Source organism: Haplochromis burtoni, unplaced genomic scaffold (genome assembly GCF_018398535.1).
Source record: "Haplochromis burtoni strain Fernald_Lab_line unplaced genomic scaffold, NCSU_Asbu1 Contig_46, whole genome shotgun sequence".
NCBI lineage: Eukaryota > Metazoa > Chordata > Actinopteri > Cichliformes > Cichlidae > Haplochromis > Haplochromis burtoni.
The window spans coordinates 1,691,408-1,716,157 of NW_024582407.1; the positions used below are offsets into that span (position 1 = coordinate 1,691,408).

At 39.5% G+C, this 24,750-nt stretch overlaps 4 protein-coding genes across 5 annotated transcripts in view; 2 read left to right on the forward strand and 2 right to left on the reverse strand.

Annotated features, from left to right (window-relative positions):
• abcg5 (ATP-binding cassette, sub-family G (WHITE), member 5) overlaps window positions 1-9,527 on the forward strand; it is a 14,522-nt gene extending 4,995 nt beyond the window's left edge. The window contains exons 6-14 of the mRNA XM_005930553.3: window positions 538-677; window positions 2,991-3,120; window positions 3,248-3,461; window positions 3,681-3,886; window positions 6,920-7,058; window positions 7,187-7,260; window positions 7,403-7,514; window positions 7,643-7,755; window positions 8,093-9,527. Coding sequence (XP_005930615.1) covers window positions 538-677; window positions 2,991-3,120; window positions 3,248-3,461; window positions 3,681-3,886; window positions 6,920-7,058; window positions 7,187-7,260; window positions 7,403-7,514; window positions 7,643-7,755; window positions 8,093-8,277 — 1,313 coding nt within the window. The 3' untranslated portion in view covers window positions 8,278-9,527. The remainder of the gene's footprint in view (window positions 1-537; window positions 678-2,990; window positions 3,121-3,247; window positions 3,462-3,680; window positions 3,887-6,919; window positions 7,059-7,186; window positions 7,261-7,402; window positions 7,515-7,642; window positions 7,756-8,092) is intronic.
• Window positions 9,472-15,820, reverse strand: dync2li1 (dynein, cytoplasmic 2, light intermediate chain 1). Of its 2 annotated transcripts, XM_005930555.3 has the most exons (13): window positions 15,687-15,820; window positions 15,460-15,586; window positions 15,344-15,378; window positions 14,369-14,438; window positions 13,964-14,052; window positions 13,559-13,748; window positions 12,879-12,947; window positions 12,671-12,748; window positions 12,457-12,536; window positions 11,892-11,962; window positions 11,640-11,737; window positions 11,428-11,520; window positions 9,472-9,583 (listed from the first exon to the last, which is right to left on the reverse strand). In XM_005930555.3, the coding sequence occupies exons 1-13, from the start codon at window positions 15,698-15,700 to the stop codon at window positions 9,521-9,523; spliced, it is 1,077 nt and encodes a 358-aa protein (XP_005930617.1). In that variant the 5' UTR covers window positions 15,701-15,820; the 3' UTR covers window positions 9,472-9,520. The 2 variants fall into 2 exon arrangements, with proteins under 2 accessions (XP_005930617.1, XP_005930619.2); XM_005930557.3 differs by lacking the exon at window positions 15,687-15,820 and having other exon boundaries at window positions 14,523-15,378; window positions 15,460-15,569.
• Window positions 15,821-15,906: 86 nt separating this feature from the next.
• On the reverse strand, window positions 15,907-18,266 carry lyrm7 (LYR motif containing 7). Its single transcript, XM_005930552.3, has 5 exons — window positions 18,157-18,266; window positions 17,956-18,028; window positions 16,804-16,874; window positions 16,639-16,720; window positions 15,907-16,464 (listed from the first exon to the last, which is right to left on the reverse strand). Exons 1-5 carry the CDS (start codon window positions 18,172-18,174, stop codon window positions 16,394-16,396), a joined length of 315 nt encoding a protein of 104 aa, XP_005930614.1. The 5' UTR covers window positions 18,175-18,266; the 3' UTR covers window positions 15,907-16,393.
• Window positions 18,267-18,927: 661 nt separating this feature from the next.
• Window positions 18,928-21,004, forward strand: hint1 (histidine triad nucleotide binding protein 1). Its single transcript, XM_005930551.3, has 3 exons — window positions 18,928-19,100; window positions 20,444-20,548; window positions 20,716-21,004. Exons 1-3 carry the CDS (start codon window positions 18,990-18,992, stop codon window positions 20,878-20,880), a joined length of 381 nt encoding a protein of 126 aa, XP_005930613.1. The 5' UTR covers window positions 18,928-18,989; the 3' UTR covers window positions 20,881-21,004.
• The last annotated feature ends 3,746 nt before the right edge of the window (window positions 21,005-24,750 follow it).

Below are 24,750 nucleotides of genomic sequence, written 5' to 3' on the forward strand. Positions count from 1 at the left end.
GTGTGTGTGTGTGTGTGTGTGTGTGTGTGTGTGTGTGTGTGTGTGTGTGTGTGTGTGTGTGTGTGTGTGTGTATCCCAGGTGTAGTTTATCAGGACTTCAGTCCTCTGGGGAGGATGGAGGGTCTCAGTCCTCATTCAGGATTAAAATGCCCATGAACACACTCACACACACACACAGAGTCACACACAGAGTAATGAGGAGTTCCCATTCGGTGACTCTCCAATCAACCAGGAAATGAATTAATCTCACAATTAAAGTATCTGCTAATTCCACTCTGCTTTCATAATGCGAAGAGCCAATCTTTTAATTGTCCTAATTAGAGTAATTAACTAAAAAAAAGAGAACTCACTTATCTCCGCAAGTTAAGTCGGCCCCACAGAGAGTCCTGCAATGTGCCACTTAATAAAAAAGTACATCTGAGAGTTTTTACTTAGAAGGAAAAAGTTATTGTCCTGCCTTTCACTTATTCTCAGTGTTTCACTGCGTGACAAACCTGCAGTGACAGCAGTGATGTCATTGGGATGCTGTCGTTGCAGGGGTGATCCTATTGGATGAGCCGACCACTGGTCTGGACAGCATGACCGCCAATCAGATTGTAGTGCTGTTGGCAGAGCTGGCCAGGAGAGACCGTATCGTCATAGTAACTATCCACCAACCACGCTCTGAGCTCTTCAGGGTGGGTTTTTGAGAAGAACTGGTGAAAAAGAGAATGAATGGCTTGTAGAGTCAAACTCACACCCATGTGCCAACATCAGCTACATTTATCTAACTCACAGCTAAAGAATTTGTTTTGTTTTTTTATCAGAATTACACCACTTCATATATTAGACACATATTAAGAAAACATTTTGGTTACACTGTACACATGAGTCTTTGATCCTTTGATAGTGAATGTTTTGTGAAAAGTTGCATGCTGATGGAATCAAAGGAGCTTGCAAAGAAAAGCGTCTGGACTTCTTTAAGTTGCTTGAAGACGTTTCACCTCTCATCCGAGAAGCTTCTTCAGTTCTAAGGTCAAATGGTGGAGAGTCCCAGATTTAAACCTAGTGGGAGTATCCCCCACAGAGGGACAAAAGGACCCCCTGATGATCCTCTAATCGCCTGAGCCAAGGTGTGAAACTGGGTGTGGGTCCCAATCAGCCAGAGTTTCGGGTGAGCTCATTGTGAAACCTGGCCCCACCTTATCATGCGAATTCCTGAGGTCAGATGGCCCAGGATGTGAGTGGGCGTTAAGGCGTCTGGGAAGGGATCTCAAAACTGGATTATAGATGGCAGAGAGTTGGTGTCGTAAACCCCGCCTCTGTTCAAAGATGGTCGCTCACAGTGGACATAGATGGCTTCTTTCACTCCTCTTTCAAACCATCTGTCCTCTCTGTCCAAAATGTGAACATTGGCATCCTCAAAAGAGTGTCCTTTATCCTTAAGATGCAGATGGACTGCTGAGTCTTGTCCTGTGGAGGTGGCTCTTCTGTGTTGTGCCATGCGCTTGTGAAGTGGCTGTTTGGTCTCTCCAATGTAGAGGTCTGGGCATTCCTCGCTGCACTGTACAGCATACACCACATTGTTAAGTTTGTGTTTTGGCGTTTTGTCTTTCGGGTGAACCAGTTTTTGTCTGAGCGTGTTGCTGGGTCTGAAATGCACCGGGATGTCATGCTTGGAGAAAACTCCTGAGTTTTTCTGATACACCGGCTACATAGGGGATGACAATGTTGTTGCGTCTGTCTTTCTTATCCTCCCTCGCTGGTGTCTGATCTTCTTTTCTGTGCCTCTTTGCTGACTTTAAGAACGCCCATTTAGGATAGCCGCACGTTTTGAGTGCTTCCTTTACATGTGTGTGTTCCTTCTTTTTCCCTTCAGGCTTAGAGGGAACATGTTCTGCCCGGTGGTGTAGGGTCCTAATTACTCCAAGTTTGTGTTCCAGAGGGTGATGGGAGTCAAAGAGGAGGTACTGGTCCGTGTGTGTGGGCTTCCGGTAAACTTCGATGTTGAGGTTGCCATTCTCTTCAATGTGCACAGCGCAGTCCAGGAAAGGCAAACAGTCGTCCTTTGTGTCTTCCCTGGTGAACTTGATGTTTTTATCCACAGCGTTAATGTGCGCAGTGAAGGATTCCACTTCTTGTGTCTTGATTTTGACCCAGGTGTCGTCTACATATCTGTACCAGTGGCTGGGTACTCTTCCTTTGAAAGAGCCAAGAGCCTTCCTTTCCACTTCCTCCATGTAAAGGTTGGCTACAATAGGTGACACGGGGGAGCCCATGGCACAGCCATGTTTTTGTCTGTAGAAGCCTTCGTTGTATTTGAAGTATGTTGTGGTAAGGCAGAGGTCTAACAGTGTGCAGATCTGATCGGGTGTGAAGTTGGTCCTGTCTTCCAAGGAGCTGTCTTCTTGTAGTCGTTTTCTGACAGTCTCCACGGCCTCTGTGGTGGGTATGCAAGTGAAGAGAGAGACTACATCAAAGGACACCATGGTTTCATCTGGATCCAGGGTAAGTTTCTGGACCTTGTCGGTGAAGTCGGTGGAGTTCTTGATGTGGTGTGGGGTGTTCCCCACGAGAGGAGCAAGGATGGTAGCAAGGTGTTTTGCAATGTTATAAGTGGCTGAGTTTATGCTACTGACTATGGGTCTGAGTGGGACAGCTTCCTTGTGGATGGTCAGGGGCCAGGTTTCACAATGAGCTCACCCGAAAACCCTGGCTGATTGGGACCCACACCCATTTTCACACCTTGGCTCAGGTGATTAGAGGATCATCAGGGGGTCCTTTTGTCCCTCTTTGGTGGGGGGATACTCCCACTGGGTTTAAATCTGGGACTCTCCACCATTTGACCTTAGAACTGAAGAAGCTTCTCGGATGAGAGGTGAAATGTCTTCAAGCAACTTAAAGAAGTCCAGACGCTTTTCTTTGCGATCTCCTGTGACTACGATGACTGAGAACCTTCACAGACATGCTGATGGAATAATATTGTTTCTTTGTGTGTGTCTACCTCCAAGGTGTTCAACAGGATAGCTATAATGAGTCGTGGGGAGCTAGTATTTTGTGGACAAACAGAAGAGATGGTGGATTTCTTCAGCCAATGTGGATATGAGTGTCCAGAGTACTGCAACCCCTTTGACATCTATGGTACAGTATGACATGACCCAGCACACTGCACGGTGTTGTGTTTTTATTATAAGTCTTTTTTTTTTTTTAAAAAAAAGATGATTTTTCCATAGCTTGAACATTAAAAATTCAATTTGATGTCAAACAGTTGACTTCACCTCAGTGGACACACGCAGCAGCGAGAGGGAGGCAGCCACATTCACTCGCATGCATGAAATCACTTCAGCCTATCAGAGGTCTACCATCTACCAGAGCATGCTGGAAAAAATGGAGCAGAGCTTGCAGAGATCAGACAAGCCAGCCATACCCTTTAAGAGCAAAGAGTCACCCAGCGGTGCTGCCAAACTTGGAGTTCTCCTCAGGTCAGTGTGCTTGTACACACCACCCATAAATCTCTATTTAAAACTGAAATATGATCACAATATTCCAGGTACAAATTACAAATATCACTTAGTGTGCTGCTTTATAAAAGACATGTAACATATACAGATTACTTCCATGCATCATGATGATTTTTTTGTAGGGTATCAGTAGGTAAAACATTTGCTCATTAATTTTGCCTTTCTGTGTTCTGTGTGCAGGCGCACAGTAAGAAACCTGTCCAGAGACAGGATGGGTGTTCTGATGCGTCTATCCCAGAACCTGATTTATGGTCTGTTTGTGGCCTTCTTCGTCATACATTTAGACATCGACGTCACTAAGGGTGCTGTGCAGGACCGCATCGGCATAATCTATCAGAGCATCGGTGCTTCACCATACACGGGCATGCTGAACGCCGTCGCTCTCTGTGAGTTCCGCCAACACCAAACATCTGCTCACCAGGATGAATTAGTACATTTACATTTGCACGTCCCAAACACCAGGATGCTGCCTGACAGTTTTATATTAAAAAAAAAAGAGGAAGCTGGATAAAAACTTTGAGTCAGTAACTTGAAAACATGATTTTTTCTTATTCAAAGACTAAATTAAAACATAACTCAGAAGCAGCTTTGCTCAGTGCTAGTACTGACTCTTGATTCAGGATAATGTTGGCTTCCTTCTCTTGGACAGACAGATCCAATGAAGAGCTAATAAATGCAGTTTCAACACTTGGAATCAACTCCAGATTCCTTTATCCGCTTATAGAAAACACACACACACAGAGGGATTAGGTATCAATTAATTTTGAACTTCTGAAAATATCTCAAATTGACTTTAATTCCTAATCAGCTAAATGCAATACTCTTGTTCAAACCCTTGAATTAAAGCTGAATATCTGCACTTCAGTGACATCGTGACTGAATTGCACTGTTTGACCACTGTGGTGGTGTACCGAAACAAAATCACAAAAAATGCATCACTGTTTGAAAATGTATGGACTTAACTGTATAAAATGCTGAAAATAACAATTAGACAAGACAAAAGACAAAATGTGAATGTCGACTTTGTTGTCCATACATTCACTTAATCTATGTGACGTTACAGCACATCTCTGTGCATGTTTCTAACAACACTTAATCCACATGAGGTGGATACTTGTTAATTCTGAGAAATGGATATGAAGCATGTTTATCACAGCTGTGTGTGAGGCCACTTCACTTGTAAAATCACTTTAATTTCTTACTTACTTTTGTCACCTTTGGCAAAACTATGACCTTTAATCTGTTCAGAGCTCAAAAAGTAAGGTTAAGAAAAGGACAACAATCAATAGACAAAATAAAATACAACTATTTCCAAAAAGGCTCTATTGGAATGTGGGTTTCAGTGATAGGAATGGATGAATGAATCATCTTGGCTGTATTTCCTTACTGTCGGTGACACCCTTCGTCATTTACAAGGTTTTATCAAAACATAATAAAAATGTTCCAGTTCTTGCCAGATCTGACAGGTAGAAATAAACCTCAGATGAAAAACAACACTTGACATATCACACAGTGTCATCATATAGGCCAGAAAGCAGAAACACTTTGTGAAAAATTGAGTACACCATGATTCAGTAGCTTGTAAAACCACCTTTAGCAGTCTTACTACATCAGTCTCTCACACGGAGGGATTTTTTGAACACTGTTCTTTACAGCATTGCTTCAGTTCATTGAGGTTTGCAGGCATTTGTCTCTAGAGAGCCATTCTGTTAGAGATTTGCTGCTGAGCTTGGGATCATTGTCCTATTATTCTGTTAGCCAAGCTGTAGCTGTAAGACTGTCAGTCTGACTCAAACCAAATCAAATGCCCTCCACTCCCACAGCTGACAGTTAATAGGTGTTTGTGTGGATATGTTGTGTTTGGATTTCTCAGAATGTGACACTGTGCCTTACAGTCAAACATCTCCACCAAGGACATTGTTCCAGATGTCTCGTGGTGTCTTCAGCTGCAACTTTAAACCTACAGTACACTGTGCTGCCATGTAGAGAGAAGAGATTTTCCCCTGGAAACCCTTTTTAAACAAGCCATACTTGATCAGTCTACTTTTCTTTGTGTGTGTGTGTGTGTGCTGTCTTGAACGTAAACTTTTAACTATTTTATGCTAACCGGGCTCAGTAGAGTCTGAATTGCAGCTGTGGGGTTTTTTGCAGTTTCCATGAGCATAGAAAATAAATTTGCTCCGATGTCCACTCCTGGGAAGGCTGCCAACTGTTTTGAACTCTTTCTCACTGTAGAATGATGTCTTTATAAGCCTATAATAATTACTTCTTAAAGATTATATCTAACATCTTTATTGTTTGGCATAGATAGGGATGATTGGACATGCTGATGTTTAATTAACTGTGTGCATTTGATCATCAGCACCTACCTGCTACTTACCTCCTTAATTCCTTTGGCAGTAGTAAAGATGTACTTAGTTTTTCATGTACTGCTTCTGCATTTTGGTTTAGTTAATAATAACATGGTGCAATATGTCATCTGTTGTTTTTAATCTGCGCTTGTATTTACCTAATTTGGAGGACCAGATGATTTTTATTATGTCTTGATATATAAAACCTAAGAGAGTATACTTTCTCTTTCCTATGACTGTATCAACATAGTCTAAAATCTTGGCTACAGGTCTCCAGCCCTCACAGACACTGAGGAGAATAGATGTGATAAACGATTGGGCTGAGCTGAAGTCAGCCTCTGTAAACACTCAAACAATCAGAGGTTGTGCTTGGGGATATCATTGTGACCTTCAGTCTCAGAGATAACAACTGATAGGATTCAATGAAAAGCTTTTTTTTTTTTTTTTTTTTTTAAAGAAACAGGCCCATCAAGTTGTCTTGGTAAATTCTTGGCATAAAAACAAGAACACCTGAAATATGGAGCGATTGCAAAAATCCATAATCGCCATCATCCTGTTACGGGGGAAATTAAAGGAAAGCCCTTTTGATATATTTTGTTTTCATATGCATGCTTTCAGTTATGAGACAATAGAACAGAATGAACTGTTCATTATAATATGCAGATTTTAAAGTACTGGAACTGAATGAAATATGGAAAAGGTAAAACTCCACTTAAGAAATTTTTCTGGGTTTTGTACTCTTGAAATCATCATATTTTTCCCAGTTTAATGCAAATTTAAAAACTGCAAGCAAAACAACATTAAGCCTTTTATACATACATGTGCATGTGCACAATCGCTCAGCATTATTATATCCCTTGAATAATCAGTCTCAGATTTGGCAGGCATCAATATTTGACAGTATTCATTTATCTAATTTATATCTATTAAATATAATAAAGTTATTCTTTAAAAAATAAAGGAATAGGGTCAGGGTTTGGTTTTTTTCAGATTTGGTTGATTTTATATGGAATGGACCAGAAGTCACTTTTATCTTTTTTTGCACCCTTTCTGTTTTTATACTCACAGTCCCAGCATTGCGAGCCATCGGTGATCAGGAGAGTCAGGATGGACTCTACACTAAATGGCAAATGTTCTTGGCCTACATCTTCCACATCCTGCCCCTCAGCATCCTGAGTGTCTTCATCTTCACCTCCTTCCTTTACTGGTTGGTCATAAACTTGATGTGTTTTTGTGTTGGCGGTGGAAGAAGCACATTTATCCACTCAAGGATTTTGGTTTCATAGTCATCAATGTCTCTCCTGTGTGTTTGTCTCTGCCTTGCTTTGCTCTCAGGACAGTGGGAATGCATCCGGAAGGTTTGCGCTTCCTGTGTTTCACTGCTGTAGTTCTGGTGCCGCATGTTATAGGTGAGCCAATTAAATAAAAGGGTAAAGTGCTATTTTGGGGGGCACAAATTGGTTAAATGCATTTAATAGCCACGTTTCCACTTTCTTTATCTTTTAGCTGCACATATTCATATGTTTGTTTGTTTTTTTCCACTCTCATCAGGTGAGTTGCTGACTGTGGTGCTACTAGGTGTGGTCCAAGACCCTAACATGGTCAACACTGGAGTGGCTCTACTCAATATTGCAGGGATAGTGGTGGGATCTGGCTTTCTAAGGTAAAATCCCAAATATGCTTAACTTTATGATGAGAAAACTTGTGATTTAGAATTTATTGAAAATGAAGGTATAATAATGCTAACTCTCAGGACATATGCTCACTTTCCTCTCCTCTTCTTTGCAACAGGAGCACCCAGCAGATGCCACAAGTCTTTCAGTGGCTCAGTTACCTGACTTTCCAGAAGTACAGCTGTGAGCTGCTCATAGTCACGGAGTTTCATGGTCTCCAGTTCACATGCAGTAAGTTCATTTTTAACATGGGACCATCCTATTCTAGAGGGAATGCTATTTTGTTAATTTACATTGTATTAATAAGAACACTGGCATTGGCCAATATCTACACTATTCTGCGAGTAGTGTAGAGGATAAAGCAGGAAAGATCATTAGAAATAACTGATTTCAATTATCTGTCTTACATTTGATCGTTCTGCTATCGGTCCTTTTAAGACTGATTTATAAAGGATGGGTTCAGGATCAGTGGTCAAAGTCACTCAGCAGCACTTACAGTCATTTAGACTAAAAGGCACTTTCAGAAGATGAAATCTCTTAACACTTTTTTGTGTTTTTGTGATTACAGATAATTCCACATCTTTGCCGGGAGCTTGTGTGGTCACCCATGGCAATCAGATCATTGAGGAGGGTTATCCTGGCGCATTGTCCCGATACACACTAGACTTTGTTCTCCTCTACGCTTTCCTGCCTGCTCTGCTGCTGCTGGGCATAATTAGCTTTAAGATCAGGGACAAAGTTGTGCGTCACTAAGTCCACAAACACGCCTTTGTGGGTAAAATCTTCTTTTTAAGTTAAGCTTATAAAGCATTTATGTTATGAAATTCACTATTCAGAGATGACCTACACCCACCACTGTATTAGGTACACCGCACCCTTTTTGCTTTCTTGATAATAAAGGGATGGACATTTTCAGCAATACTCAACAGACTGTTTAAATGATGGCCACCTGGTAGCAGCCCAAAGTGTGCTAGGAAAATAAATTACACCACCAGCAACAAACTCAACCACTGATATAAGACAGGATTCATGTTTAGTTTTTGTTGCTGATTATGCCAAATGTTGACCCTACCATGCAAATGTCATAGCAGAAATCCAGACTTTTGGTGAGTTTGTGTGATTTGTACCCTCGGTTTCTCTTTTCTAAGCTGACTGGAGTGGCACATGATGCCACTGAAGCCCAACTGCTTCAAGGTTTGACGTTTTATGCATTCAGAGATGCACTTCTGCTTATCATAACGAGCGCTTTTTGAGTTACTGTTGCTTTCCTATCAGTTTGAGGCATTCTGACAATCAAAAAGCCATATTTTCTTTTTCAGAACATTCTCCTTAAACCCAAGAGATGGTTGCACTGGAAAATCCTAGTAGATCAGCAGTTTTAGAAACGCTTCGACCTGCCTATCTGGCACCAACAACTATGTCATGATCAAAGTCACTTAAATCCTCTTACTTTCAAATGCACGCTTTGAATTTCAATGTCTTACATTGTTACCATGTGATTATCAGATTAAACATTTGTGTTAAAGCACTTTAACAGGTATACCTAATAAAGTGGTAGTATAAGCACTTAGAATAAGTTTAAATGTTTACACTTGGTGCACACAATGTAGTACAGCACGGTTTATCTCTGTTCACTGGGATGAAGCCATGCACATTAAAACACTTAAACATCTGCAGATGTTCTGTAAACTACTTGAAACATGTTACCTGAAAAACGAGCATGTTTATGGCATGTACAGTTTTCTTGTGGTAACCTTAATCCTAGAACCACTGATGGCCGGGAAGAAAAAAAACATAAATTTGTTTGTTTTGTTTTGAAGAACAAACATTATTATTGGTAAGCTAAAACTATATTTTTCTTGATTAAAATGTCAGCATTTATTTATGTAATTATAGAAAAGTACAACAGAAAATATAATACAAAAGTAAACAAATAGAATATATATACCCTGTACATTATAACATGTTGTATGTGTGTAATAAAGCAGAAGATATCTCATGTCTCCAGCTCTAGACCTTTCCATGATTTCGCTGCATTCCTTTTATACTGCTCCAACTCCTGAAAAACAGACAGATGTAACACTTTTCACATATTACTGAGGCAATACAAGAAAATCAAAACAGTGCAGGTAAATGCAAAAACACACGCTACAGTGAAGAAATACTCAAGACTAAATCTGATGATGCAGATGAAGGAAGGTTCCACCAAAGGCAAACGTTTTCAATCTTGTTCTAATTTTACTGTTATAAATTTTAACATATAACATGCCAACTTTGGCGTATCGAGCTTGAGATGCAGCCCTCTGGTTTTTTCCAGCTGAACATTGCACGTCTGACCTTGTTTGACTCCAGGGACGACTGGCACACACCTGAATGCTCCACACTTCGAAAATGCCAAAACGTCTACAGAGGCGCTCACACCTCAGAGCAGTACTGTGAAACTTTTATTTTTTTTATATCAGTGTAAATAACCACAAGACACTGAAGCCCCTAAACTACAACAAATACACATTAACTAGGGGAAAACAGAACTATAGTTAATTAGCTTAAAACTCTTAAGATTGGTCTTTATTTGTATTCGTACTGAACTATGCATTTATACATTTTTACTTCGCAAACCTATCTCTAAATTCATTGTGTTGTCTCTCAAATAAAGAGGTCATTTCTGACTACCATGATCTGCTGAGATTCCTTTTTTTAATCCAGACTAGAGGGTGCTGTCTAGAAAGCACCCTCTAGTCTCAAGACTTATTTGGAATTAACCTTTAGCCTGTTTTTCTATTGAGTTCTCAGACCACACAATGGCTGAGTGAAACAACGAGCGCCAGGTGAAAGTCAGTCAGCGATAACAGCCGGTGACTCCATCGGGTTACTGCAGTTCAAGTTCCAGAGTGGCACTATTGCAGGCAGGAATGAAGACAGCTAATCTCTAAGTTTATCACCACAGGATATAAAGTTACAGCCTGTTCATTTCAAGACAGAATCACTACTAGAAACAGACTACTGAAGGACAAAGTGTTACTTTGGAACATTAACCTTCTTTAAGATGTCAAATGAGTTTCTCCATTTGTATATTTTGTACAGCGTACACAGTTTTTAACTCTGTTACCCACGCCAAACAGGCCATGTCATTCGTTTGATTTGTCTGTTTGTTTAGCTATGTTTGTTTGTTTAGCTATGCAGGATTACTCAGAATGTTATATGAACAGATTTGCATTGAATTTTTACCACAGCCTCGAACGCAACAATACAAATCTGCATTTGGATGCAGGAATTTTTGGAGGATATTTTACTATTGGGAGATGGAAAAATTAGACATCACATGATATCTTTGCAAATTCATATAAAATTGAAATAAGGAAAATCGGATAATGTCAAACTGAACTGAAGTCAGATATCCTTCTGGATCCAGAGACTGAAGTCCTTCTGTCATTTCAACCTTGCAATTTCAGACTGCCCTTAATAGTGTTTAAAAAAAGAAATATACAATATATTTTTATTTTGACTATTAATATATTATATATTAATTAGCTTTTGTAACTTTGTATCCCACGAGCTTGTCATTTTAAGCAGGGTTATTATTTTATAAACACACATATCTTAACAGCCTCTTTTATCTGGGCTGCCATTATGTCTAATCCCTTTATCAAATGAAACTGTGCTATGTCACAGAAACTTATCTTCTTCATTTTGCGTTAAATGCTTTAGTGATTTATTATCTTCCTAAATACTTGCTACCCCTCAGAAGGAGGACAAAAGTCAGGGTCACGAATCTGAGATAAGTGAATGGGAATTCTGATTACCACTGATTAACCACCGTACTGCCAACTCATGAGTCAAGAGACTTGACTGCAGTAGGTCTGTCAAAATAAATGCAATGCAAACACGTATATAAAGTATTACCTGGTCTTTCTGGGCTCTCATGCCATCAATCTGAGGCTCACTGTACTGGGGATCTTTGGCTGGATCCTTTAGCTCTCTCTGCTCATTTGTACTCTGCAATGACAAAGTTGGTTAGACGAACAGATGCTTTTAAATCATGCAAAAGAAAAAGTAGTTTGTCTACATAAGTTGGATTTTGCAGAAGACAAACATGTTGCCAGAAGCTTAACTACCTCTGGGGGGAAGACACGCTCATACACTTTCTTCCAGAGGTCTTTTGGATTTTTAGCATGGAGAGACGTTATATCCACATCGACAGTAGGTGGGGAACCTATATTAACAGATTTTAAATAAAATATCACACCAAATGTTAAATAAAGGAGGGTGGATTTAAAGGAGATGTTTTGTTTCATCACAGAGTTTTGTAGTTTATTCAAAACTTGAAGACATTTCTACTTTTGGCTACTGGGGGGCGCTGTGCTCACCTATTTGACCGAAGGAATCAGAGCCTGCCGGAATGATGAGCGGCTTGAGGGGGTCAGAGGAAACAGTTTTCCTGATTACAGAAAAAAAGAACAAGAAAAACAGTATTACAGCTAAAACATTAACCAACAGACCCCTAACATAGACAGCATTTTACATTTTTTTTGAAATTCTCAATGAGAGCAACACACATTTTCCCTTCAAGAAACAATGACAGTTGTTGTAAGTAGCAGCCATGCTCCTTTAAATGCAATATCTAATACCTCCATCATAAACAAAGGTAAAGATTATAGACTTCTGAGTGTGTATATCTATCTGGAGCTGTCCCATCACATGATTATATAACTAAAGTGAATATCCTAAGCTCACACTGTTTATGAAAACCTGTTCTATATCATACAATTTTTATACAGTACAAAAATGTAAATAAATCTGCAATAAGACTGTGAAATCTAGTATTATCAAGCATTAGTGGTAACATTAAAGTAACTCTATTGACACTATAATCTAAAATGAAAGCCCATGCCCATTACTGCTTTGTGTTCAATGTTGCTTTATCCTCCTCACCCTCTCTCCAAACTGAAAGCCAGGTGCAAGAAGAAGCTCTTGGTTTTTGATATAAGGCTCTCTGATTTGATGCTAGTGAACTAATCAAAGCATTAGGAGACAAACACAAATACAAAGCGGTGGTTAGAGACAGCAAACTATAAGAAATATATGAAAAGTGCAAAATTATTTGTTAAATACAAATGTGCTGCAGGAGCATTAAAAACGTTCTTACAACGAGAGAGGCCGCGTAGTAATGAGCAATAAAACGCAGTGTTTTACTGACAACTTTCTTCTTGTCAGAGTCAAATTCCTGAAAAGCAGATGGGAAAATTGGAAATCTTATATACAAATATTACTGAAATTCATGATCTAATAATAATTCTGTGTACGTGTCTTTTTTTAATAAATGATTTAAAAAGAGTACAAACACTGTGTTTTACCTGGAAGATGTCGTACTTGCTGCCGATGATGAGCAGAGGAACAGGAAAGGGACTGATCAACTCTCTGTCCTGCTGACAGAATCACAGTTAACTCTGGAGACAGCACCGGCCTTACACACTTTTACACTTTTAGTTGAGATTTGCTTTTTGTTCCCTCTGACAATAAAATATCTATTTTCTTGGTTGCATTTGTCAGGTCGACGCACATTTTACTTTGTGACATTTGAGTGTTTAAAAAGCCAGAGGCATGAGTAGTTCATGTAAACACTTTAAATATGCAACTTGTTACGGATGCCTCAGTGCACCAGCACATTTACCCATTGATGACTGGTTTTTTTATCATCCTTATTAATCTGCAGTCTCTTTGTGCTGCATCCCTTGTGCTGATCGACTGTAGAGGCTCACCTGTATCACCATAAACCCTGAGGAGGCAGAGCTGCCTTTTCCCTCAGTGCTTTTTACAGTCTATTATGTATTAGCTGAGATGGAAGTTACTTGTGATCCTGTTCTTGGTTACATTAATTTAGTCTAACGATATTGATATTATTAGATAATAAATGGTTAAAGAAATTTGCTTCATCTCACATGTTGAGTTCCTTTGAGTCGTGGATTTAGAAATTGTAACACAGCTATAAAATTGCTGTAATACAAATTGTATGCGTAATGAGACAAGGTCTTACAGGATAGTCTTTAGGTAAGACACGTGCTGCTGAGTGGCTGGGAGTCTGGTGTTTGACTCCGGATTTGGATTTCTGTACTTGGGAGGAGGTTCTCTCTAGGTGAGCCTGTGCAGCCTGCAGTAGCTTCTCCATTGTTCCCCACAGAGCGTTGGGTTTAGACAGGTCCAGGACGAGGATGACTGAGAGACAGCTGAACAAGACAGGAAAGGAAAGATGGTTTTCCTCTGAGGTTCAGACCAAGAAAACATTCTTCTTCTCTACTGACATGACATTGCTGTTCAAGAGATTCAGATTTTAAAGATACAAATAATAATCTGAACAGAAAAGATAAATAACATAATTCACACTGTGAATGTGTCAAATACTGACCTCTATTCAAAAGCAGGATGTTTGTAAGAGACCTACCTGATGGTGACAGGAGTGATGGGGATCTGGACGAGGTCTGACAAAGAGGTCCCTCCTCCCAGCTCCCATAGGTGGGCTATGTCTTTAGGCTGAAATAAGTATATAACAGTTTTATCTTGAAGTTACATAAACATCCAGTGCAACCCTAACCCTCTATGGCTTGTTCCACATTTCAGCTGCATTTAATACCAAGAACTAAAATATTTACTTGCATAATGAGCACATCCTGCCACATAAGTACACTAAACGTACTCTCTAATGTGGTCACTGTGCTGAAATACTGGAAGGAAGTTCCTTCCTACTAACGCAAATAAAACATATACAGCATAAGGTGTATAACCACATTTGTCTTCTCATTTTTAAGAGACTAAAGCAAAGTGTCCAAGACTAAAAGGATTTACTTACCGTGTTGTGTCCTCGTGCTCGTCTGCCAAAAGTGTACTCCAAGGCCAGAGTTGGTTTGGATAGTTCATCTCTAGTAGACAAAAAAAAAGTGTGTTTATACAAAGTATGATGTCATGAAACTAACTTGTGCTTTTGGCTAAATATTTTACAGTACCTCATTCGTGTGTTTTCTCTAGATCAGCAGAGACACACTACACTTCCTTCTGGCCTTCTCTGTATTTCTCCATTAACACTCTCAAAGCAAACGGTACATCTGTAGAGGTCGTTCTAGACATGAGCCACACTGCTGCTCACCAATCATCACCCCGTTTCCCAAACAAAGCTTAAACTCTTTCCCATATCTTCATGGTATGTCTTAACAACTCTATCCCTCTGTTGTCACTACAGCTCTGCACATCACGCTTGTTCTTGAAAATCACTACACTTCTTTTCCATTTCTCAGGCATCCTCTCACTCTTCAAGAGTCCACTCTTAGCTCACAGCTGCCATCACTTCCTCCTTACTGAACTGTCCTCCTCTCTCTCATTTTCTTCATTCATTAGCTCTTCAAACTACTTCATCTTCTCAACAGCCTCTCATCATTCATTAGTACACTTCCTTCCAGCTCAATCTTGCCGCCAAGCTAATTTTCTTTCCTTAGTGCCGAGCCTCACATAAGCCTTTCCTTATGTGAGGCAGATCTACATGCTTTCCCAAATTTTTATTTGTTAACCCTTCCCTTTGAATAATTGCCAGCACTCCCTCATCCCACCACCAGGTACTCCTTATGTCAATAGGATACACCAAATACTTTCTTGGCAATCTCCCTTCACTTCAGCCATATAAAAGCTTTGCCAAATATTGACTGTGAAAGGATCAGCTTTAGCTTTCGTGTTTCACTTTGCATGGTGTAAACTGCCCCTGCAATGGGTCTGAATAGTGAATATGAAGAGGGGTTTAGAGCACTCTAGTCTGCCCGGGCATCATCATACCAACCTGTCCAAGCACCTGAGGAGAATGGACGTTTTGCCCTAAAAAATAAACGGATGTGAGTTTACGCAGTACAGTAACAAGATACAAGCGCTTCCGTGTGAAATCAGTGACACACACACCCCAGCTTTGCTCCCCATCAGAAGCACCGTCCGCTCGTTCACAGCCTCTCCACCGTCCCTGTCCTCTGCACCTCCGCTCTCCCGGCTGTGGACCTCCGCCGCAGCCAGCTCCCATAATGTGTCCGAGCTGACCCATACGAGACGAGACGGGACGAGTCGGTCGACAGATATTACTATTGCTGTTATCACAGTAAACAGTTATAATGATAAAATAAAGTAATTCTCACCTTATTTTTGGCATCGAGCTCGATGGTTAGCGAAGGCTACACAGCTAATAGGAAGGCTAACCGTTATAAACGTTGCCAAAGCAACAGCGCGTTTTGATGACGTAACCATCTTATGTTTTAATGGACGTTGTGGGATATGTAGTTTTACGCAGACAGACTATAAACTTGTAAAATACATTTCCATATTGTCATATCTACAATCTGCTATATGCCAACAATGTTTTAAATTTAGGTATCCTTTATTACAGATATATTTCACACAGAGGTTTTTACAAAGGTTTTCAAAGATAATTCTTTTTGTGGCTTTAAAGCAGAGCTGATTCTTGTTGTCTGTGGTTGTAACAGCAAATTAAGTCTGGGACACTCTGGAAATACTTGTAGTTAATCAGATAACAGTTAACATTTTTTACAGTACCAGCAAATTAATATTTTCCCCTTGTTTGATTCAATCATATGAAGAAGCCAGCAGATAATGTTTCAGTTCCATTTCATAACATGCTGTACACGAAATGACACGATCCAGTTTTCCCAGCACAGATTCCTTGAAACAGAACGAAGTAGATCCTTGCTGAATCAAAAGTGTTGAGATGATCTTATATTTTATTATTTTTTTTAATGTTCCTTCTATAAAGCCAAACTGAAAATGAAAAGGCAACAAATGATATATAGTCTCTTTCCTGGTGATCATGAAGTTATCAAATGGTTTGTCACGACTTTTCCCTTGGTTTGTCACAATAGGGGACGTTTTCTAGCAGAAGGTCATTTCTGGGCCGAAGCACTGAGAGTGAGGAGAAAAAAAACAAAAAACACAATCGTATCATTAGAGGAAAAAAAAAATCATTAGCAAGTATATACATTATGATACCTGATGTATGAGTAATCTTTGCATGCACATGCTACTTCCTTAATAAAAAGAAAAAAGAAAAAAAAGAAAAGACAAATCATGTCATACACAGCTTATCTTCTGCTACGTGTTCCATTTGCACCACACTCTGTCGAAGGACGATGTCAACGTCTGAGCCCATTTTAATCAGCTATAAAAAAAAAAAATTTAAAAAAAAAGTAGAAGTGAAATAAAGTCAATTTTATTTTCAAATATCAAAATGCTTCACAGTACCTTCTGGATGTTTTCTTCTGACGTTTCATTTTTGTTTTTCCGAAACTCCTCATTGATCTTTAATCGTGCAGCTTTGTAGAAGAAAACAAACATATTTCGAGTCACCTGAGCAATTCTGCAATTCTAATTTGACTTCACAGCAAAAGGCTCAGAAAAAAGGTTTCATTAGATGAAAAATAAATCTCTCCAATGCAACCTTTCTATTACTCTGTGTACATGCTGCTATTACACACGGCCCTCATTACTGATGTAATCCAGATGATTTTCACATGTTTATCAACCATACAATGCAAAATTACATTAAATATCCGTTTACACTGTAAATAAGAATAACAGGGTGGACGTTTTATGCTTTAACATGTTGGTGAACCATAATAAAACATGGAAAAAAATGCTTATGAGAGAGTCTTGATTCATCCTCAATCATTCAGGTAAGGAAATCCCAAAAAGTTGATCTGGACATAACGTTTTCAGGAGAATTGTTTTGTCACTCATTCCCTCAGACACAGCGGCCACACAAGCAGAAGAACATCACATTTAAAAAAGCCCTGTAAATGTGGTTATCCCAGCTGGACATATGTCAAAGTTGGGAAAACACCTAAAGAAAGCTCTAGGCTATCCAGGAGGGAAGAAGGACAAATGCTGCCTAAGGGATCACTAAGGGTTTTCTCTTATGGGTCATGAGTATCGAAACAGACTGTGAGGTCTATTTACACCTATAGGCCATTGGACACTCTTTCAATGATGAGGATGTATACAATCTGAACAGAGTGGAACGCTGGTTTTAATGGAAAGTCATGGATTTATGTGAAAAGCCCTAAGGCGACATCTTTCTTTGCTGTGATTGCAGCCACTCTGCAAATTGTACTTTTGACTTTTATAACTTAAACTGGTAATTGAACTTGCACAAAGACGTCTGGGGACATGGCATTTTAGGCTGTTTGTCCAGCTGAAAAAATAAATAATTTTAGGTATATATATATAAAAACAATTTAATGGTAGAGAGGGGTTAATAATATAAGACACGCTCATGGGGCTCATATGACACCGAACATTAGGAATGACCCATTTGATGAATGCTGAGCATGTGTTCACTCATCTCCTGTTTGATAAGCATCAATTATCAGTCGAAGATACTGTTCACAGACTCACCTGTCAGTGCTCGGTCATCATCTTTGAACACAGCCATCCTGGTCCTGTGTAGCGTTTTAAAAACGCCCAGAACCTGTATTCACAAACAGGCAGCTTTTGTAACAGCTGTGAATGATGCTACCAGTCACCTGCAATTTCAAGTAACATGCAAGCAATGTTGCAATAAAGGTATTTAAAAAGTCGATAATATCCCATACTAACCTTCAAACGAGTGCCCATGTTGCCTTCTTGTGTTCACTTCCGATGTAGGGAGACGTCACATATGTCAGAGCCCAATCAGAGCCGACGCTGGAAATGAAGCTGTGATTGTAGCCAATGAGGGCTCAGAGTAGTTTCACTGAGCTACTAATTCGATTGAGAGCGGCCTCTCTCTAGATTTCCCATTTTATGGGGGGCACTGGTGAGCTGTGTTTTGTGCTGAGAGCTCCCTTCGGACACAAAAGTGTAAATGTTGTGGTGCATATAATCCATTTCTTGGATATTTTACAGGTTTCTGTTGGAGTAAAAAGAACTTTCTGGACGGCACCATGAGTCACTTTTATGGCTACTGCCGTCTTGAATAGGGGAGTGAAGCTAGCAGCTAGAGAAAACTTCTAACGTTTCTTATTATACACATGTTTTGTATTGTTTTTTGGTGTGGTGTAACTGCTCCTCTAACGTCTATGGATTTGTGCACTCGTAAAAGCTAGCATTTAACATTTCACTTGCACAACGATGTTTTTCATTGTACTAAAGAATAAAGGACACGAGTCTCGTTTTATTTAAAGTCGGGTGTATAATCGAAACCGTGTTTGCGAAAAATAAATAACTTAGTAAGTTTTTAAATCAGGAAGTAGGTGTAAATAATTACTTTCACCATTTAGCTTCGTCCACGCTTATCCACTGAGGGACGTGCGCCCTCTGCTGCCCCTCTGTCTGAACTGCAGCCTGTACAGTGGCATTAACAGGAATTGGAGTGGCTCTTATCATAGATCGGCTCTGATTTTAGTGACACTGGAAGCTGCGTGGGGGAGCCGTGGCTCATCTGCGTCAACATGGCTGATGAAACAGCGAAAGCGCAGACCGCCAAGCCGGGCGGAGATACGATATTTGGAAAAATTGTACGCAAAGAGATTCCTGCCAACCTAATCTATGAAGACGATCAGGTATGCGTTCATCACTTTGATTCACGAGGACGTTTAAAGTCTGAATGTTTCTCATCGTGGCTCCGCAACTGCCTGCAGGAGGCGTTCAGCTAATGCTAACTCAGCGTTGCAGAAACGCTGTTTTTGTGCCTACTTGCATTTAAAAATGCTGCAGCAGAGCTTGCAGAAATCATGTAATACATCAGAAGAATCTGCAAGTTTATAAAATAGCCATATTTGCTGCAACACAGCGTCTGAAGTTACAGATAGTTGGCTTTGCACCAAGAAGTGACAAGGTTCACTCCAGTGCTGTTTGCGGACTCGTTAAACATGTAGCCGCTGTAGGCTAGAGCAAGACAAGGAAAATTAAAAGGTGAGGTTCCTACAATAAAGCAACATCAAGTGATTTGCAGCAGACATTAGTGAAATGGGGAATCAAAGCGTTAAAAAAAAGCAATATTTATTTTTATTTCTAAGTTTTGGAACTGCTTTGTATTCCCAGTGGAATGAGCTATAGTTGATGACTCCAGATAATTTATATCTGTCATGTTTACAGATTCCACATTTTTGTACGCCTTAAATGCAACAAAAACATGTAAACATTGTGTCACATTAAGGCTTGGACTGTGCCACTAGTTGAATTTTAGTTGCAGTTTTGTCGAAGTCGACATTTGTTGTTGTGCCCCATTCTGCTTTCTTTGATGTGTTTCAGATATTTGTGACAGAAAGATAGCAGCAAGATTGAAAGGGAAGGTTTACAAGATGACAGTGAGGCCTGCTGTGATGTAGTGTTCGTAGACAGTGGCACTGACAAAAAGGCAGGAAGTAGAGCTAGAGGTGCAGATGAGATTCTTCATTGGGAGTGATGAGGAGGTACAGAAATGAGATTTAATAAAGAAGAACATGCAGAGGGTTGGTGTGACAGAGGAGGATGCTTGGAATAGGGTGGAGGCAGGTTATCTGCTGTGGGGAAGAAAATGAGTGTGACTCATGATCATCTCATTTAGAGCTGAAATTACAATTAGAGTTGATGGAAATTAGCCTAAAAAAGACAATTTTATTCCTGTTTTTTTTTTTTTAAGTTTAATAAATCTGTTTTTCCAAAATGTGTGTTTAAAATTTTCAGTATTGACCAAATATTCATGACTATGATTTTTGAGATAAGCAAGCAGCCTTAATGTGTTTAACTCCAAATACTGGGGTGTGCATAAACACGTAAAACTATCTAAGTACCATTAAGACCTGAGTTATTATCATTTTTTAATTATATTTTTATTTTTTGTTTTCAGCTAACTTTAAGTTATTTCCAATTTTGATTGTGCACAGTCTAATTCTGTTTTCTAATTTCTTGCTTTGGCTCTCAGTGTGTAGCCTTCCCTGATGTCTCACCTCAGGCTCCCACTCACATCCTAGTCGTCCCAAAAAAGCCAATTGTTCAGCTCTCTCAAGCCGAGGATGACGATGCTGCGGTAAGTATCATTGTAATGACTTTTGCTTGTGAAATAAACTATAAACAATGTCACACAATCATTTCCCTGGCATATTTCTATCAGTGACCACTAGGGGGAACTATTTGTCTTTTTAATACTTTAATGCAGGGTGTATTTTCAACTGATTCTTGCTGTTTGTCTCTTAGTTGTTGGGCCACTTGCTGATTGTTGCAAAGAAGTGTGCTCAAGATGCCGGCCTTTCCAAAGGCTACAGGATTATCATCAACGATGGGCCGGACGGAGGCCAGTCGGTGTACCACATCCACATCCACGTTCTCGGTGGGCGCAGTATGGGGTGGCCTCCTGGCTAACGCTCAGCTTCCAGCACCCACCATCCAGCCATGCATGTTCACATCTGTTGTCTGATTACCAGTGCTGTTAAATCTGATCAAGCCAAAATATATCTGTGGAATTAAAAGGCACATCACAACACCACTCGTGCTGTCTTGTCTTTATTCTTAAACCGGACATTTTTTTTAATAGAAAGCTTGATCGTGTTCTTCAGTGGGGTTAGCAGTAATGTCATTTACAAGCCTTTAACTGAAAGACGAGCAGTTGCGGTCAGAAGTCTGCATATAGCCATGATAACTTAATGATTCCTTTGCATTGTTCTTTTTCCAGGGATTGAATGATTGTACAGCATACCTGATTTTCTCTAATCTACACAGAGTCAAAACTGTACTGACAGGCTCAAATCTATACATACATAATCCTAAACTGGTGCTGAAGGTTCTGCACTGTCCTTTAACTTGTTAATGCTAAGACTCCAAAGTGATCATGACTGATTACAACTAGTAGTTTGTCTTTGCCAGCATTAAAGGAATTGTTTTACAGCACTCATTAGATTGGATCCAGGTCTTCCATAAACTGGAAATTACTGGAACACCAGTACTACTGTCTTGAGAGGATGCTGATCAAGTAAAAAGCCCCTGCCTCAAAATTGACACCTTCAAGCTCAACTGAAATACGCAGCTGCCCACATGGACAAGCCAAATACCTTCTGGAGAAATGTTTTATAGTCAGATGAGACAAAGATTAAGAAATGTGGCCACAATGACAAAAGGTGTGTTTGGAGGTGTAAAGGTGAGCCTTTTAAACTTAAGAGTAGTGTACCAGTCAAGCTTGGTGGTGGTAGCATCATGGTTAGGTCTTCACCTTAAATCAACAGGTAGAAGGTTGAAACTTGGACACAGGTTTTCCAACAGGAGAATGATCCCAAACTGTTTTTTTAAATGGATTTTATGGGCTAACATTACACTTCTGAAATGGCCTTCTGAAGTCTACACTTATAAGCCCAGTCTGTGTCAGGAAATCACCAAATTTACCCAAGAGTGGTCAAATATCTGGCTGGAATTATGCCAGAAGCTTATTAATTGCTGCCAAAAGCACCTAGCCAAGGTTCAAGTTGCTAAGGGACATTTGTCCACAAATTAGCGGGAGTGTATTTGAGCTTCTGTGTATACTTTTGACCCTGTGTGGATTAGAGAAAATCCAAAATAAGTTCAAACTCGTGCATCCAATTCTTGTTCTTTAAAGTCATTAAAGATGTATGCTGTACAATTGCTCCACCCTGGGAAAAACAAAAAACAATTCAAAGAAATCATTAAAATGATGACGCCCATGATGAGTGTATGCAAACCTGACCACAACCGTAGCTCTCGTGGTTGAAAGGAGTGCAGCTGAAAGGATGAGGGATCGTTCCTGCTCAAAATGGGACTGTGGGACGGTTAGAATGTGGGTTTCAGCTTTCTTATAAACCACTTTCCTAGACAACATGAGTAAAGTCATCTGTCACAAGAAAACCAAGGGAAAAATAAAAATGAGAACCAGTCTGAGTTTTAGATCAATAGAGTGATTATATCTTTGGGCCAAAACAAAGCGTGCCCTCACTGGTTTCAAGGTTAAGAAAATAATTTTGTGTTATGTTTAGTGTTTGGAACTTGGTTGTAAGATTAATATTAGGGGTAAGAGGCTTGGGAATCCATTAATAAGAGAACAACTTTTAGCCAAAATATATGAGGTACCCATCCAAATGACCTCAGCACTGCACTTATTCAGGCCCCCAGCCACAAACCTGACAAGTCTGAGAAGAGATGTGAGAATTCTGAATTTATTAGTGGGATAAATTGTATAAACCTCCTACATCAATTAAAAAGAATTAGATGCCAGGTACCATGTAAAAAAACTGATGTATTGTAGTTTGAATATAGTTCTTGTAGATTACAACAGCTGAACATGCAAATGTCTAACTGTTCAGGCATCACAAAGCGAGTAGTTGTATCATTTGCATTTTCAGTTGACGCACTATTAATGGCAATTCTACTCAGTAAAAATGATAGTTCAACTGACTGTAAAGGAGTTCCTTTTTTAAGGAGGAATAACAACAGGTTCCTCATTAATCAGTAGTGCTCACGTTACTTCTGTGCAGGTTAACTAAACCCCAAAAAGTAAAAGTGGGACAATTTGAGACGGGTTACTAAAACAGCTGAAACATGAGCATGAGCTCCAAATGTAAATACAGTGAGGATAAAAGCAAGTTATAGTTTAATCCTTTAAATAACAACCTGTTTTTTCTTTACTGTTTTTTGTCACATCACTTTTTGAGTTCCAGGCTTCCTAGGCTCACCTTCCAACAGTTTTTACTGGAGATGCATTTCCTTTTCTTTGTGGTTAAGAGTCTGGGATAAGCCAGGTTTATGTTAAAAAGGGACTTGTTTATATACACTCACACGATCAAGGTGTGAATCAGAATGGGGAATAAAGGTGATTTAAGTGACTTCGAAGATGGCATTTGGTGCCACATGGGCTTTTCTGAGTATTTCCAAAAAAAACCAAAAAAAGAAAAAAACCTGCTGATCTACTGGGATTTTCCCCACATAACCACAACCATCTCTAAGGTTTACAGAGAATGATCCAAAAACAATATCCAGCGGTGGGAGTTCTCTGGGTGAAAATCCCTTTTTATGTCAGAAGTCAGTGGAGAAATGCCTGATTGCTTCAAGCTGATAGGAAAACAATATTAAGTCAAGTAGTTTCTCATTATAACCAAGGTTGTGCATTTGGAGAAGAGCATCTCTAGATGCACATGCAAACAACTGAACTAGGTGCGGTTAGTGCAGGACAGGAACTATGAAGACAGTTCTCACGGGCTCAACAAAAGACTGGAAAAATGTGGCCCGGTCAGATGAATCTCAATTTGTGGTGAGACATTGGGATGGTAGGATCAGAATTTGGAGTAAACATAAGAATGTTGGTGTAATGATGTGGGGGATATTTTCTTGACATCACAGCCTGCCTGAACATTGTTGATGACTGCATCTATCCCTGTGTCACACAGTATGCCCATCTCCCGATGGCCGCTTCACTGTAAAATCTAATTCGTTCCCAGAACTCAAAAAAATTGAGGAAACTCGTTGCCTCAAAAAAACTGAGTAAAGCTTAGCTAAAAATGACTAAATTAGGACAACTTGTTTATTTTGAGTACTCCGTACAAGCTCATTTGTTCCCAGAACTCAAAAAAAATTGGATCAAGTTTACGTAAGATGACCAAGTTAGGGCAACTTACTCATTTTGAGTACACTGTACAGCCTTGTTAGTTCCCAGAACTCAAAAAAATTAAGGAAACTCATTGCCTCAAAAAAACTAAGTAAAGCTTACTTAAGATGACTAATATTGCAAGTCTGCAGTATTAAGAATAACTTGATATTTCTGACTGTACAGTGCTAATTGTTTACCTACTGACAAACATTTCATGTTCAACTAAATGAAAAACAATTTGTGGTAACCTGAATATGATTAAAAATAATTAACAACACTTTTTGTAAGGATGTAAAATCAGACCAACTTTTATTTTCAAACACAACAAAGTATAACAGCCAACATACTGGACACTGTTCTGCTGGACAACAAACAATTATATTGCCATCACTGTTATAATCTTACAATGAAACAAAGTCTCAGATTTAGTTATTCTGAAAATAAGTTTAGGCCTACCACAAGTTTGTTTTGTACTTACATTACTTATATAATCAAAATAAAATATTTGTAGTTCTGTCACAATTGCAGTCTCTAATTTAAACTAGGGCTGCCACGATTTGTCGACTAGTCACGATTACGTCGACTATCAAAATCTTCGACGACTGATTTAATAGTCGACGTGTCGTTTGAAGCTTTGTAAGATC